The sequence below is a fragment of the Plectropomus leopardus genome, chromosome 22 (genome assembly GCF_008729295.1).
Source record: "Plectropomus leopardus isolate mb chromosome 22, YSFRI_Pleo_2.0, whole genome shotgun sequence".
NCBI classification, from domain to species: Eukaryota; Metazoa; Chordata; class Actinopteri; order Perciformes; family Serranidae; genus Plectropomus; species Plectropomus leopardus.
This window is the reverse complement of record NC_056484.1, coordinates 8,065,471-8,078,618: the sequence shown is the minus strand read 5'-3', so window position 1 is coordinate 8,078,618 and position 13,148 is coordinate 8,065,471. Positions and strand designations below refer to the sequence as shown.

General features: G+C 39.6%; 1 protein-coding gene across 1 annotated transcript in view; it reads left to right on the top strand.

The window, feature by feature from the left end:
- snd1 (staphylococcal nuclease and tudor domain containing 1) overlaps positions 1–13,148 on the top strand; it is a 245,358-nt gene that overhangs the window by 217,141 nt on the left and 15,069 nt on the right. The window contains exon 22 of the mRNA XM_042511217.1: positions 4,914–5,117. Within this exon, the coding sequence (XP_042367151.1) occupies positions 4,914–5,117 (204 nt within the window). The remainder of the gene's footprint in view (positions 1–4,913; positions 5,118–13,148) is intronic.

Below are 13,148 nucleotides of genomic sequence, written 5' to 3'. Positions count from 1 at the left end.
AAATGTCCCTTTTAATATATGTATTACTGCATTTGAAAATCACATTTTACGACTGCTCTCATTTTTGTAGAATTCCACTTAAATACTTCAATATTTTTTCAAGACATTATGGATCCTTTGGCCTCTTGTTTGACATGTGTATCAAAGATTCACACAGTCGCACAGTGCAAGCTGTGTTTGTGAGTGTGTGTATGTGTGTGTAAGAGAGCTGGTGGTGCCTGCATGCATGCTGTCACCTGTCTCATGACTCAGTGTCTCCTGAAGGATGAAGTGGCCCATCTGTTGGTCCAGCCCAGGGGACAAAGGCATCACCTACACTTTACAGCCCCCAGACACACACACACACACACACACACAGAGAGAGAGAGAGAGAGCGCTTTACCACATGTTGGAGGCTGACACGCACCCTTACACCTCTCCCTCTCACTCTTCCTCTGTCACTCTGCATCTGTCTAACCTTTTTTCCCGTTCTTTCTGTTTTCTCTTGGTTTTCCTTTCATGTGTTTGCCGTCAGCTTTATCTGAAGCTTTTTACTGTGTCGCTCACACTGACAGCACGGTGCCCCACTTGTGCTGCAACCTTTGCTGCTGCACATAAGAAAGGTTGTTGCCTTTGTGTCACAGCCCGCCACCTGATGCCCTGCACACAATGTCTGTCTTCACGAGTTATGAAGCTTCAGTCTCAAATTCTTTATTTTCTCAACACCAAAATCCTGCCAGTGGGTCGAGATGCTGCTTTCCAGTGCAGTTTCATAAAATGTCCCATTATTACGTGACAATATCGCCAAAAAACAGCAGAATAGAGGGTGCACTGTCACTCTTTTGCTGTTTTGTAGAGTAAAAAACAGTCTGATACCTCAGGTGTGTTTGTAACTTGACAAAGAACAAGACACAATGTACATGTTATCTCCGTGACATCTGACTGCAGCAGGTGACTCTATCAGAGCAGCAAGTGCTCCCACATTTTTACACTATTAATTCCAATTTTATTACAAATGTTGAGAGCTTGCCGACACTCAGGACACACTGCCACATTTTTATTATGCTGTCAGCTAATTAAAAAAAAGTAGTCCATGCCAAGAGTGCACTTGAAAAAAAGACAAACAACAAAATAAATTCTGAAAGGTGCCACGGACAAGAAGAAAATGTTACTTGAGGTTATGCATCTGTCAAAATGAATTCTGTTTATTTGCATGACTTAAAATGCACCACCGTCCACCTCCTCTCATTAACAGTCATGCAAAAAATCCACTCGGAGGAACAGGCTACTTGTTGATTTTTGGCTAAAATTGCAAATGAAAGGTCATTAAAAAAAAGCTGAAAAATAGCTTTTGACACTACAAATCTATCTAGTCTTTGTTATAGTTAGTTTATTTTTTGATTTAAAACTTGAACTTATTACCTGCACCATGAAGGTTATGTTTTTGTTTTTGTTTGTCAGCAGGACGATGGTAAAACAACTGGCCCTTTTTTAATGGAACTCAGTTAAAGGATGCCAAATGGGCCAAAGATGAACCCATTACCTTTTAGATTGAACTAAATCATGTAGTAGATGTACAAATATTTTTGTCTCTTTTGTTAACATACAAAAACTGCTATTTTTTGGTTCTAGCTAAGAACGGACTCTTTGGGCTCCAGAGCAATTTATTTTGTATGAGGTTCAGGAACCGGGATGGAGCCCGTACTATGTTTGCTGAAAAAATGGGAGAACTGGTACAATTATAAAACTGCTTTATCTTTCAAACTAATGTGACTATGGAAACATAAATACACATGTATCTTAAAACTAATTATCCTACTCACATAAAAAGGTAAATTATCTGCAAAATAGCTGTGTCAGATTAATTAACCATTAACCATTAATTAACCATTTTAAACCTGGATCGGCAACACTTTTTTTTATGCTGCATTCATACGCCTTTCACAAGTATTTAAACCTTTTAACACTGAGAAAATTTCTTTCAAAAACATGGGGGAAAAGATTTGTAGATTTTGAAAATTAGTTTTTGTAATAACAAGGAAAAAATGTCCACAGAACTATATTTGTATTTATCTTATATATACCATTATTGTCTACTATATGCCATGTTTATAATTATCTTTATCTTATCAAGACAAGATTTATTTAGCTAATTTCAGGTAATTTCTTTGTAGTTTTTTACTAATTTCTTGCTAATTTCTTACTCATTTCTTTTCAAGTTACTCATTGCCTTCTTCCCATACTTGAAGGAAATCAGGCCAATTTGCCCAGGTTTCAAAGGTTTAAATGTGTTTTGATTCATTGAGCACATAGTTTTTGATTGAAGTCAGTTGTAGTGGCTGTTTTGTGTTAAGACAGCATTTACACTGTATTTGTTGACTCATCTTGTTAAATAGATTTTTCTTTAGTAGAAAAAACATTTTTATATTCTACAAAGAAAGCATAAAAATAGTAATGTTTTGTAGCAGCGCTGACACTGAGCTTTTGTATTGGCACCGCTTGAAAAACTCCAACAAAGCCCAAGTGCAGATCTAATGATATTGATTTACAGTGAGTATAAGGCAAATATTTTAGGCTGTTTTTAACAGAACGAAGCGCTTTAACCAGGTCAGTTCTGCACATATGGTGGACAAGCGAGGGTCACTAGAAGGATCTCATTAATATTGTACTGCCCCCTCACGAGCATCAAAGTATTCTTGTTCTGTAATACGCTCTCCCTGCATTTCTTTAGCTCTCCTCCTGCGTCTGCTGTATCCCTCGCTGTCCGTCACACACTAACTCTCTCTCGCCCCGAGCTCCCCTGCAGCGCCTGTGACAAGTTGACCAGGGGGAGTGCGGGGACAAAAAAGGCCCTTAGTTTTGTGCCTTGAACAAGCTTCCCCTGCCCACACACGCTTGCACACACATACACACCAAACACGCACATACCCAAGGGCGGCTAGCTCGAAGGGGGTTGCCATGGAGACAAGACCAGGGCGAGAAAGAAGGGAAGAGAAGAGATGGATGGTGTAGGGGAGGAATGGATGATGGCCAGGGACTGATTTATTTTTTTTTTTGTTTGTTTTGTTTTTAAGTGTCTTCCTGCCTCTGAAGATGCACCTCCCCTTTTTTTCTCGCTTTTGCTCAGACTGCTGGAGGACGTGAGGTCAGCGTTGCATTGCAGCTGTTCCACCTCCTTCTCTAGCATGTGTTCAATCAAATGCTGGCCTTTCACATCTGAGAAGGTTAGGGATAAGAGAGAGCGAGGTAACTTACTGAAGAAAAGAGAAGAAAAAAAGACAGGAGGAGGAGATGGGTGGGAGACTGTTATTTAGTTCAGTCAAACTAAAATCCTTTGAACTGGTTGAGTAGATAATTGCCGTGCTACACGATGACTGTGTGAGTGATCGAGTAATTGTAATCGATTGGAGAATGATGTGTACGTGTTGTTACTGACCACATCTCCCAGTTAGGTTCATGCACATTTAGGCTGTTTTTATCAGCATTTTTTAAAAATCAAATCAAATTTTATTTCATTTTATTAAAGTCATATTTAACTAGGTAAGTCCCGCTGAGATCAACAATGTCTTTTTTAAGGGAGACCTGGCCAAGACAGCAGCATAAGAAAAGTTACAGACAACAGCCACAATAAAACATAAAAGAGATAGACTAAACGTGGAAATATTAAAATACCTGCGTACAATAACAAGTACCAATGGATTTATTCACCTTTATACTTTTGAGAACTTAAAAATCAGGCGGAGACACCACTTCTCTCAGTTTCAAATCCTTTTGGAGGCTATTCAAAGTGAGGAGAGCAGAGCACATAAAAGCTTTCTTTCCCAGCTTAGTCGGTGCAGATAACGAAACTAAATCTTAAGTTTGCAGAGCTACAGTCAGATCTCTGTGCAATCAGATTGCAAATGTATGAAGGTAGTTTTCACCTAGTAAGTACTTTCTAAATGAACAAATAATAATAACTAACTCTCTAAAAGATCAAAGATGGCCAACCAGTGTCTACATAGTGTAATTCTTTTGTGTGATTAGGAGCCACAAGTGTTAACATCAGAGGTGCAAAACTTGTAACATTTTCTCGAAAATTGCCGTTTTGAATACAAAATGGCTCATTTGTGAGATCTGTTTTTGAAAAGTGGGGATGATGGGGATGTTAAAGCTCTTTTCAGTAAAAAATGACAATTGGATGGATAAAATTATAACATTCTCACAATGTGTTTCATATAATCTTGTAAAAAGAAGTTTTTGGTGAGAAACTTCAATTAATACAGCTTTTTGAGGGAGAAATTTGTTTTAGTTTTCACAGCAATATAAGTTAGAAATTAGAGAGGAAATCATGACATTATATATAGTAAAGTCTGTGTGTGTGTGTGTGTGTGTGTGTGTGTGTGTGTGTGTGTGTGTGTGTGATTGAATCTGTGCTCATACAAAGGTAGTGTACTGAAGGACTGATTGACATTAAAACAGTTAAGTTCTTTTTTTATAATAAAGATTTATTTTTTTCCGCCGGGTGTAAAGGTGTAATAAATAACCACAAAAACAAAATAAAGTGCTATATCTAAGCTGCCTTTGAATACTCACATTCATTTTCACGAGCTACAAGGTACATTGATACAGTTTTGGACCCAGCTCTGCACTCAGTTGGCTGTTTTTTTAAGTGCCTTGAACTGTTGTCCCCCTCACATTACTTTTGCAGCAGTAATTCGAGGGTGTTTCTCTCTATAACCTCATGCTGAAATTGACTGAAAAATCCACATTTCAAAACAGATAATAAAAAATGTTCTTCCCCTGGTGAGTTTTTACCCTCAAACATACTAATTATCCTTTTCCCCTTTTTGTCTCACTTTCTTCTTCCCTTCTCCCTTCACCTTCTTCTCCATGATCTCCTCAATCGTCCTTTTTCCTACTTCAATCCCTCCATCCTTCCTCTGCTTCTTTAGGAGGACGCCCGTGCGGACGTGGTGGACTGCATTGTGCGGGACATCCAGAACAGCCAGTGCCTGTTGAATGTGGAGTACACGGTTGCCACCTGCCCACACGCCACAATACAGTTCGGGGACACCAAGGACGACGTGGGTCTCGGCCTGGTTAAGGAGGGCTTGGTCATGGTGGATGTCCGCAAGGAGAAGAGCCTGCAGAAGATGGTAAGTGAAGAGATGGGATATACAGTTGATGATGGGAGGGCAGCGTTGGGTAAAGTGATTTCATGAATTTAATTTAGCTTTGGAAGAAGTAAATTCAAGGCTGATGAGTCGGCCTCTTGGGTTTTTGCTTCTCTGATTGGATTGATTGTTTTCACATTTAGGCAGCGAGTATCTTTCTCTTTCAAAGTTATTCTCTATATAGTTTTTGGAAATAGATATAGAGGGTAAAAAAGTGCTTGAATTTACATATTTTGTGCAAGAATCAGAAGTTTTTTTTGGCAATTTTACTGCACTTAATTTTGTTTGCATTGTGGATATATGCTTTCATTACGTACTGTAATCCATCTTCTAAGCTTCTTGAATTAGTATTTTGCTAAACAGAACTGACATTGTCATTTTAGTCTTTGTCAAACCTACCCGGCCTTGGACTTTGGATCGTACCTCTTTCTCTCTTTTTAATTTTTGTCTGTGAGCTTCTTCAAAGCCCGCTGCTTCTCATTATAAAAAATATTTCAGGTTAAAACAGTAATCAACCTTAATTTGTTAAACTGAATTTGAGGGAACTGGGCCTTAAAAGTCCTTGAAAAGTCCTTGAATCAGATGTTTCAGAAGGTTGACGCGAATCCACGCAATGCTGACTGACAGTGATTCGTTGTTTATACTTTGGATGAGATGTGGATTGTTGTGCTTTCAGGGGCATTAAAAGTCTGAGTCTCCTTGCGTGAAATAATTAAATTATTGAACGAGGTCAGTTGGGGAGTTAGATTCATAATGTCAGTTCCTGCAAATTTTCTATTGATTGACCGACTGTCTGAAATATAGTATTTGTCTTTCCAAAGTATGACTTATTTTCTCTTCCTTCTTGTTATTCAGTGGCTCACAGTGCTGTCCAGATGCAGAGTATGGATCAATATTTGTGTCAGCGCTGTTCTTAATAGACAATACTGTCAGTTGATCAAATGGTAGCAGGTGTTAGTTTTTTAAATGTTAAGCATTGTCATTGTAGAATTGGCTCCTTATTTATTATTTAATGTTAAAAGGTCCATATGCCGCCTACAGCTTTCTAACAGTCCAATAATGACCACATTTTCACGCTAACATGCATCCACTCAGTCCTTTCCATCTCGGACTTTGTCACGTATAGATTTTTTTTGTTATGAATGAAAGCTAGTATCACACTAAATGCCTTTAGGTTGTCGTTTTTTTAAAAATGTGAACACTGTGGCACATAATACCTCTCCCCGCTTGTCAATTCACCGTCGCACAATAAACATTTACACACCTCTACAATTTGCCTCAGATGGCAGCCATTTTGTCAAACCATGAAGCGTCGCTCATTTACTTTTCCTCTCATTATGCTAATTCGCCCGGCAGACTCGAAGCCACTCTGTACATGAAAGATAAAGAAAAATGGTGGATATTTATTCCTGCTGCAATTACCGCTTCTGACAACCCCAATATTAGTCACTCTGCTTTTTATTTTAAAAAAACTGCAGCGGTAAGAAGAAATATGTCCACAAGAGTGCAATTGTTAATAAACATAATCAAAATATATATTCATATGAATTAAAGTCTGGTGGGAAGAGCACGTTTGTACCGTGACATAGTTACTGACTCATTCTTGTACACAGTCAACAGCACTGATAAAAGCACTTCCTGCCTCTCAGTCAGTCAATAAAGCCCTGTGCATCATTGTAAGAGTGTTTTGACCTCTGACCTCCAAAGAGTAGCCAGGAACCATTATGCAGTCTCTGGGTTAATGGACCCTATAGACCATGGACAGTGATTAAAACCTTTAAGCCAAATGACTAATAGGCTTATAGACTGCACAGATTTAGGTTTTGTTGCATCAAACTGTTTCTCTTTAGTATTTAACAGCTGCATCTTCGGCATTTGCCTCTTGCTTGCTGGCTGCAGATGAATATTTTGATTGGAGAAAGCTTAACAAGCAGCAGTGCTGCCAATGAGCTTACAAGTGAGTGTTGAAGTAAAGCTCTGCAACATTTCTTGTGGGTAATTCCACCCATCAAGTCTGCTTCCAGACTCGGAGCTGAAACGAGCTGAAGTGTGATTAGGCCACTTTTCAAGCCTCTAAAACAAGTCAATGTGCTTCTGATTTATTCGATAGACTGCAGTTCCGCTGTGTATTGTAGCCCCGAGAAGTTTGTTATCAGAGTTGAGGGGTGTAACACTGTCTTTTATAACAGACTCAATATCTTAGGTACTTTTGTGTTGACCAGTGATGTTAATTTAATGGTTCCTTTTCTTTGAGGCTTAGTTAGAGATGATGAAACTTTTTGATGACATGTACCAGAGCGGAAGCAATTTGTTGATTATCAACTCATGTGATTGACAGGAAATTAATCTGCCGCTATGTTGACAGTCGATTAATTGTCTGTCATTTTTCGAGCTAAAATTCTCCTCCAAATGATCTCATTACAGCTTTTCAAATTTGAGGATTTGCTGCTGTTCTTTGTAAAGTAAATTAAAAATATTTAGTTTCTGACTTCTGACAAACAAGACTTTCAAAAACACTGAACCTAAAAGTGTTTTTTATTTCTATGAAATGTCAAAATATATTAGTTAGTTCGAGAAATAATCAAGTATATCTTGCAGCCCCACCACACCTCATTGCCGTCCCGCTTATGACTCACAGCCCTTCCCCAGCTTATGTCGTTATATCAAGGGCTGTATCAGAATTATGTCAGTTGAATCAGATTTGGCTGTTCAATACAAATATTCAATGGTTTGTTTTGTTTTCTGTACAAAGTTTGAAAGTCTAAATACATTCTATGAGATGTTCAATATGACAGCGGCATTCACGTCACATAGTAAACAAGCTAACAGCGCTAACAACGGGGCTCAATTGGGCAACAACATTTTTTGCCTACACTAGACATCAACAAAAGTCAGAGACTGTATTATATTAACGTGCTGTGAGCTCACAATCCTCGGCTTCTTCACTTTAGGGCGTGGTCTCTCTCTGTCTCTCTTTTTGCCACTGTCTGCATGTCCACAGCTACAAAAAGTAGTGTTGAAAATAAGAGCAAAACCTGGGGACCAAAATGTCCAAAGAAGTACACTGCACAGAAAAAAATAACTGCTCGACATGAGGCAATCTCAGTAAACTGATGGTCTCCGACTGATGATTTGAGTCTCTTTAAGCCTTATTAAAACCATTAATTACTTCTGTGTAACATTAGCGGTGTGATGCCAACAGTTAGCCCTGTAACTGTGTGTGTGTGCAGCTGGCCATTAACTGGCCATTTTGTTTTGTAAAACGGAAAGTGAAAGCTGATCCACCTGTCTAGTATTATATGAATGAATTTGTGAAATAGATTTAAAGAAACATTTAAAGGATGATGGTAAAGAAGACAGTAGGCAGTAAGAACATGTATTTATATATAAACACACATCTGATGAATACTCCTCTTCTTTTAGTTTCTTTGTTTCTGTTTTGATATGCACTTTTTGGCTTGTATGCTTGTATCCTTTTTTTTCCCCTACTGTTTTTAAATTCATTATATTTGACCTAAAGTCAATTGTTTTCAAGGTTCATTTCTGGTTTAAAGATTCATGAGCAGCTCTGCAGCTGCTGCTGGTGTGACAACAGAACACGTTATCTCGCCGGGGCAGTAGAGCCAAAAAAACGTTCCAAGATCCAACCTTTTGTTGACCTCTGGATCCGTGCCCCTGTTCTTCCCCTCTTTTATAGAAAGTTCCCCTCAAGCTTTTGATAGTGTGGTATCCAAGTCAGCTCACCCCTGAGCTCTTTCTCTCCTCCTCTCTCTCCTCTCACTCATCCAGACTATCAGCCTCCTTGTAAAAGTGACTTTTGTCCTTCCTATCTGTTCCATTTTGGCTCTATTCTTTATTCATTATCCATTCCAGGGGATTGGAACATGGTCATTGTAATCTGTACTCTAGTGCCACGCATTGCGTAGCAGATGGGCTGTAATGTTCACTGGCACTTCAGTGACTATCAATAGTCAGTTATAAGTGCACTGAAGGTTAACACCAGTCTTTGAGGATGGCATTGTCCCAAGAGAGGCAGAGCAGAGAGGGATATTCATCCACTTGGGGTTTTATGGCTTTTTTCTAGTGCATTTCTGCCTTAAGCCCTGCTTTCTCTGATGCCCACTATACACACCATATGGATGGCTTTTGTTGCAGCTATACAACACTATCATGGCAAAGGATAAACAGTCATTGTGAAAGTGTAGGCAAAGAGATGATCATATGCACGCCAGCTGCTGGGATCTGATTGGAGGAAAGTGGGATATTAAAGGAAGGCAGGAGGTAGGAGGTGGATGGAAACTCAGTAAGTCAAATTGTGATTGATAATCTGCACTTAGTGAGGGGAAACTGACAGAGTGACCCAGAGGTGTAGATGGAAGATAAAGCGTGGGATTAAAGTGCAACTGACATTTTGTCCTACAAAAGTGAACTGACCCCAAAATTCTGACATCAAAGTGCCCATATACAGTATATATTTTTATAGTGTTTACATCTGTGACACACATTTAGCAGATTTAAAGACATGGCAGAAAATTTAATCCCTCATACATCTGGCATGTCGTATAGTCCTTTCACATATGGGTTGTTTATGATGCTCTGATATTAACATTATCATGGGTGAGTGATATGATTGCTTTATCACCAACACAGCATTGGAAGCAGAAGGAGCATTAATGTACTTTACATTGTGTACAGTAGCTACAGTATATCCTGAACCAATAAATATGTCAGGCTGGTTTTAAATCCTGCTTTTTTTGTGCTCTCTACCGTTTTTTTCTTTTGAAGAATACATCTTCAAACATAACATCTATGTGAGGTTCGTCTCTCTGTACATGACATTGAATGGTTTGTAGATGGCATTTCCTGTTCCCTCATGTCCTCTTTTGCTTATCCTCTTGGAAAACACAAAAAAATCACAGTTTTCTGTATTTTTGTTCCCCCATAGACTGTGTATTAAGATGGATGCCACATCTCTATTTCTTCCCACTGTATAATAATGAAACCAAATTATCCCAGATTCGGCTGCTGTCTTGAGCTGGTGCCGTCACTTTGAGCCAGTAGCGGTCTCCGCAGTATGCAGTTCCTGCCAATACACCCGTCCCGATCAATCATGTGCAATTAAGTGCGAGCAAACAGATTGGCTCACTTAGCTGTTGATCATGACATCAATCCTACTTTTTCTAGCATCAAATAACTAATTAAAACCAAACTCATCAGAAAAATGAACACTTTAACAAACATCACACAGTACTTTGAGTTTTCAGTTTGGCCCATGTCCTGCTAAAATGAAGAGGGCAGGGTTTATGATCTATACTGTAGCCAGCTACCAGGGGGCGATCGAGATGTGGTAGCTTCACTTTTGGGGTCCATCTTCATATCCAGCCTATGGTTTTTCCAAATGACCTTGTATAATGTTGTCTCTTCTTTTCATGTGCAGATTTTGTTTTGTTTCATTGTTTCTGGACAAATTGAAACCTAATTTCTCTTCTCTGAGCGCAGCCACCCTCACTCTCTCTGTTGCTAAACCTCACACAAACACAAACACTGAGGAGCAACACTACTCTTATAACATTATGATAGCCTGTCAAAACTTCATGTAATTAGTCTGAAAGCCCAAACCATCCAAAAATGTTTTCACACTAGACACTAACTGAATTGTGGTTCAGTTTGATCTGGACTGAGACAACCTCTTTCTGTCGGACCAAACGTCCGCTGTTTAGTCTGATGAGGTTTTAGTTCAGTTCAGTTTAATTCATAAGCCTGATATCACTAATCACAATTTGTCTCAGAGGGTTTTAGAGCATATGACATCCTCTGTCCTCAGACCCTTACAGTTGATAAGGAAATATTCCCCACAAAAAACCCTTAACTGGGAAAAAAAATAGAAATTTACACCTGTAATTGATCCAGACCAAACAAGGTCGGTCTAAAAGGGTCCTCTGTTGTCTTGCTGCATCTCATTACCCTTTGCTTTGTGTTTGCCTCTCATTTCTTCTTTGTCACCACTCAAATATTTTACATTCAGGTATATCGCTTGACACGAAGCGTCTGTAGAAACCAATTGTTATTGCTGCCTAAGGCACAGTGCTGCTGTGCTCTAGATTGTTGGGCACAATTGGCTGCCATGCTATTTCCATGTTAGTATCATAAATAAGCTGTTGGCAAAGCTCAACAGTAATGGTTGCTTTTGGCAGAAATAGTTAGAGCAGTCTCAACCATGTCATTTGGTGGGATTGCTCCTGTTGCCAACTGCTATTCCGGAGTTGTAAATGAACAAATGCACATCTCCACTTGAGTATAAAATCTAGGAAATGCATGTCTCCATCTCAAATTATGAGAATAAAAGTGTGAAGTTTAATCAGTAGGGCAGAAAACTTCAAACTTCTAATTTAAGTATAGTTATATTTAAGTATTATCATTCCAGTTACAAGCACTTCAAATACACCAAATTTGGCATCCAAAAAGCAGTGGATCTTTGCCAAAGTTGGAATTCGTGACTTCCTGTTGGGTTCCTGTGTGCGCAAACAATCTGTCTTTTTAAAACCACATTTAGAGTTCCTCTCTCCTGCTCCGACCTGCGACGCACACTCATGCCTTCTCCACCTCAGGCACAGCAGATATACTTAGCCATCCTTAAATTGTCCTGGCACCATCAACGAACCACTGCCAGAATGGCAAGTTGCCACACTGACACACTCAGTCACTAAAACACTTCTCTCTCTTCCTTCATCCCTCTTAATGTGCCTCTCCAGTCATTGTTCAGAGTCTGATTCCGTCCTTTTTTTCTCAGTTCCACAATATCGCTCAATTCTTCCTCTTCTCCTTCCTGTCACCTCTTATCTTTCCAGTGCTCTCCTCTTAATCACTTCTTTCTTGTTTACTCGCCCCTGTACTCTCCATTCCTCTTACTCCTCCATTTCTCCGCCTTCTGCACATCACTTCGCCGTACTTGTCATTATTACTTTTTTCCTCCACTCAGAGGCTCACTCACTTGTACACCCCTTCCTTCCTCTGTTCTTTTTTTAACCTTGGCTATTCATGTTATCCAAACCAAGCTTGAGGACTCGATTTAGCCAGCACTGGAAAGGCGGCTCGTTTGGCTTTTCGCGTGTGCTAATTTGCATTTTGTCTTTCCGTGCAATGTCATGATGAACAATAATCCCCAGGAATTAAAGTGGAGAGGCACTCAGATCAGACCTGGTGTTGGCCTCATAATGAGCTGTGATTTAAAACGCTGTTATCTGCAATTATTTGCAACTTGCATCAGCCGATTCTGCCCTGTGAACCCACACTGAGTTGACAGTAATGCCTCTCTTTTATAATTTTAAGTGAAGGCATACTGTAGGGAGACACGAACTGTGTGTATATGTTGGCTCATATTTAAAAGAGAAAGGAAAAAAGATAGTGGGTTCGACAGATAACTAGATATTTCTTCTTTCTACCTGATTGGGTACATGAGTAACAAGTCCCTGCAGGAGCTATCTGTGCCTCACACCCAGACCTGATATTTTTTTGGGGAAGATGTAGCTGAAATGAGTCTGTCATGACAGCTCAATTGGAAGATGGCTGTGTGGTTAGAAGCACTGTCTTTTGTGCTCTGCTGCTTTTCACCAGTGTTTTCTGTCAGCAGCGGCCGACAACATGACTGATCCAAACTCCAACAGGCCACCAGGCGGCTGAGCGTCTCGCCCAGTCACCTCAGCTAACTGACACCGCTGCTAGCCCCCCAAAGTCCATTAGCGTTACAAGCTAATAATCTCCTGTTTGCTAATTACAAGTCAATTACAAACACGGAAGTGTCTGTCACTCCCTCGCCAGCGCAATTATTATCAATCACCAACAGTGACAGAGCCTGCTGTATCGACCGAAGCCTAGTTCCCATCACCACTGAAGAGACATACAGTACTGTGCAAAAGTCTTAGGCCACCTTTAACTTTATTTTAGCACAGTTATAATGACCATATATTTATTCCTCAGTAGACTCTTTACTAAAATACAACCAGAATATACAGG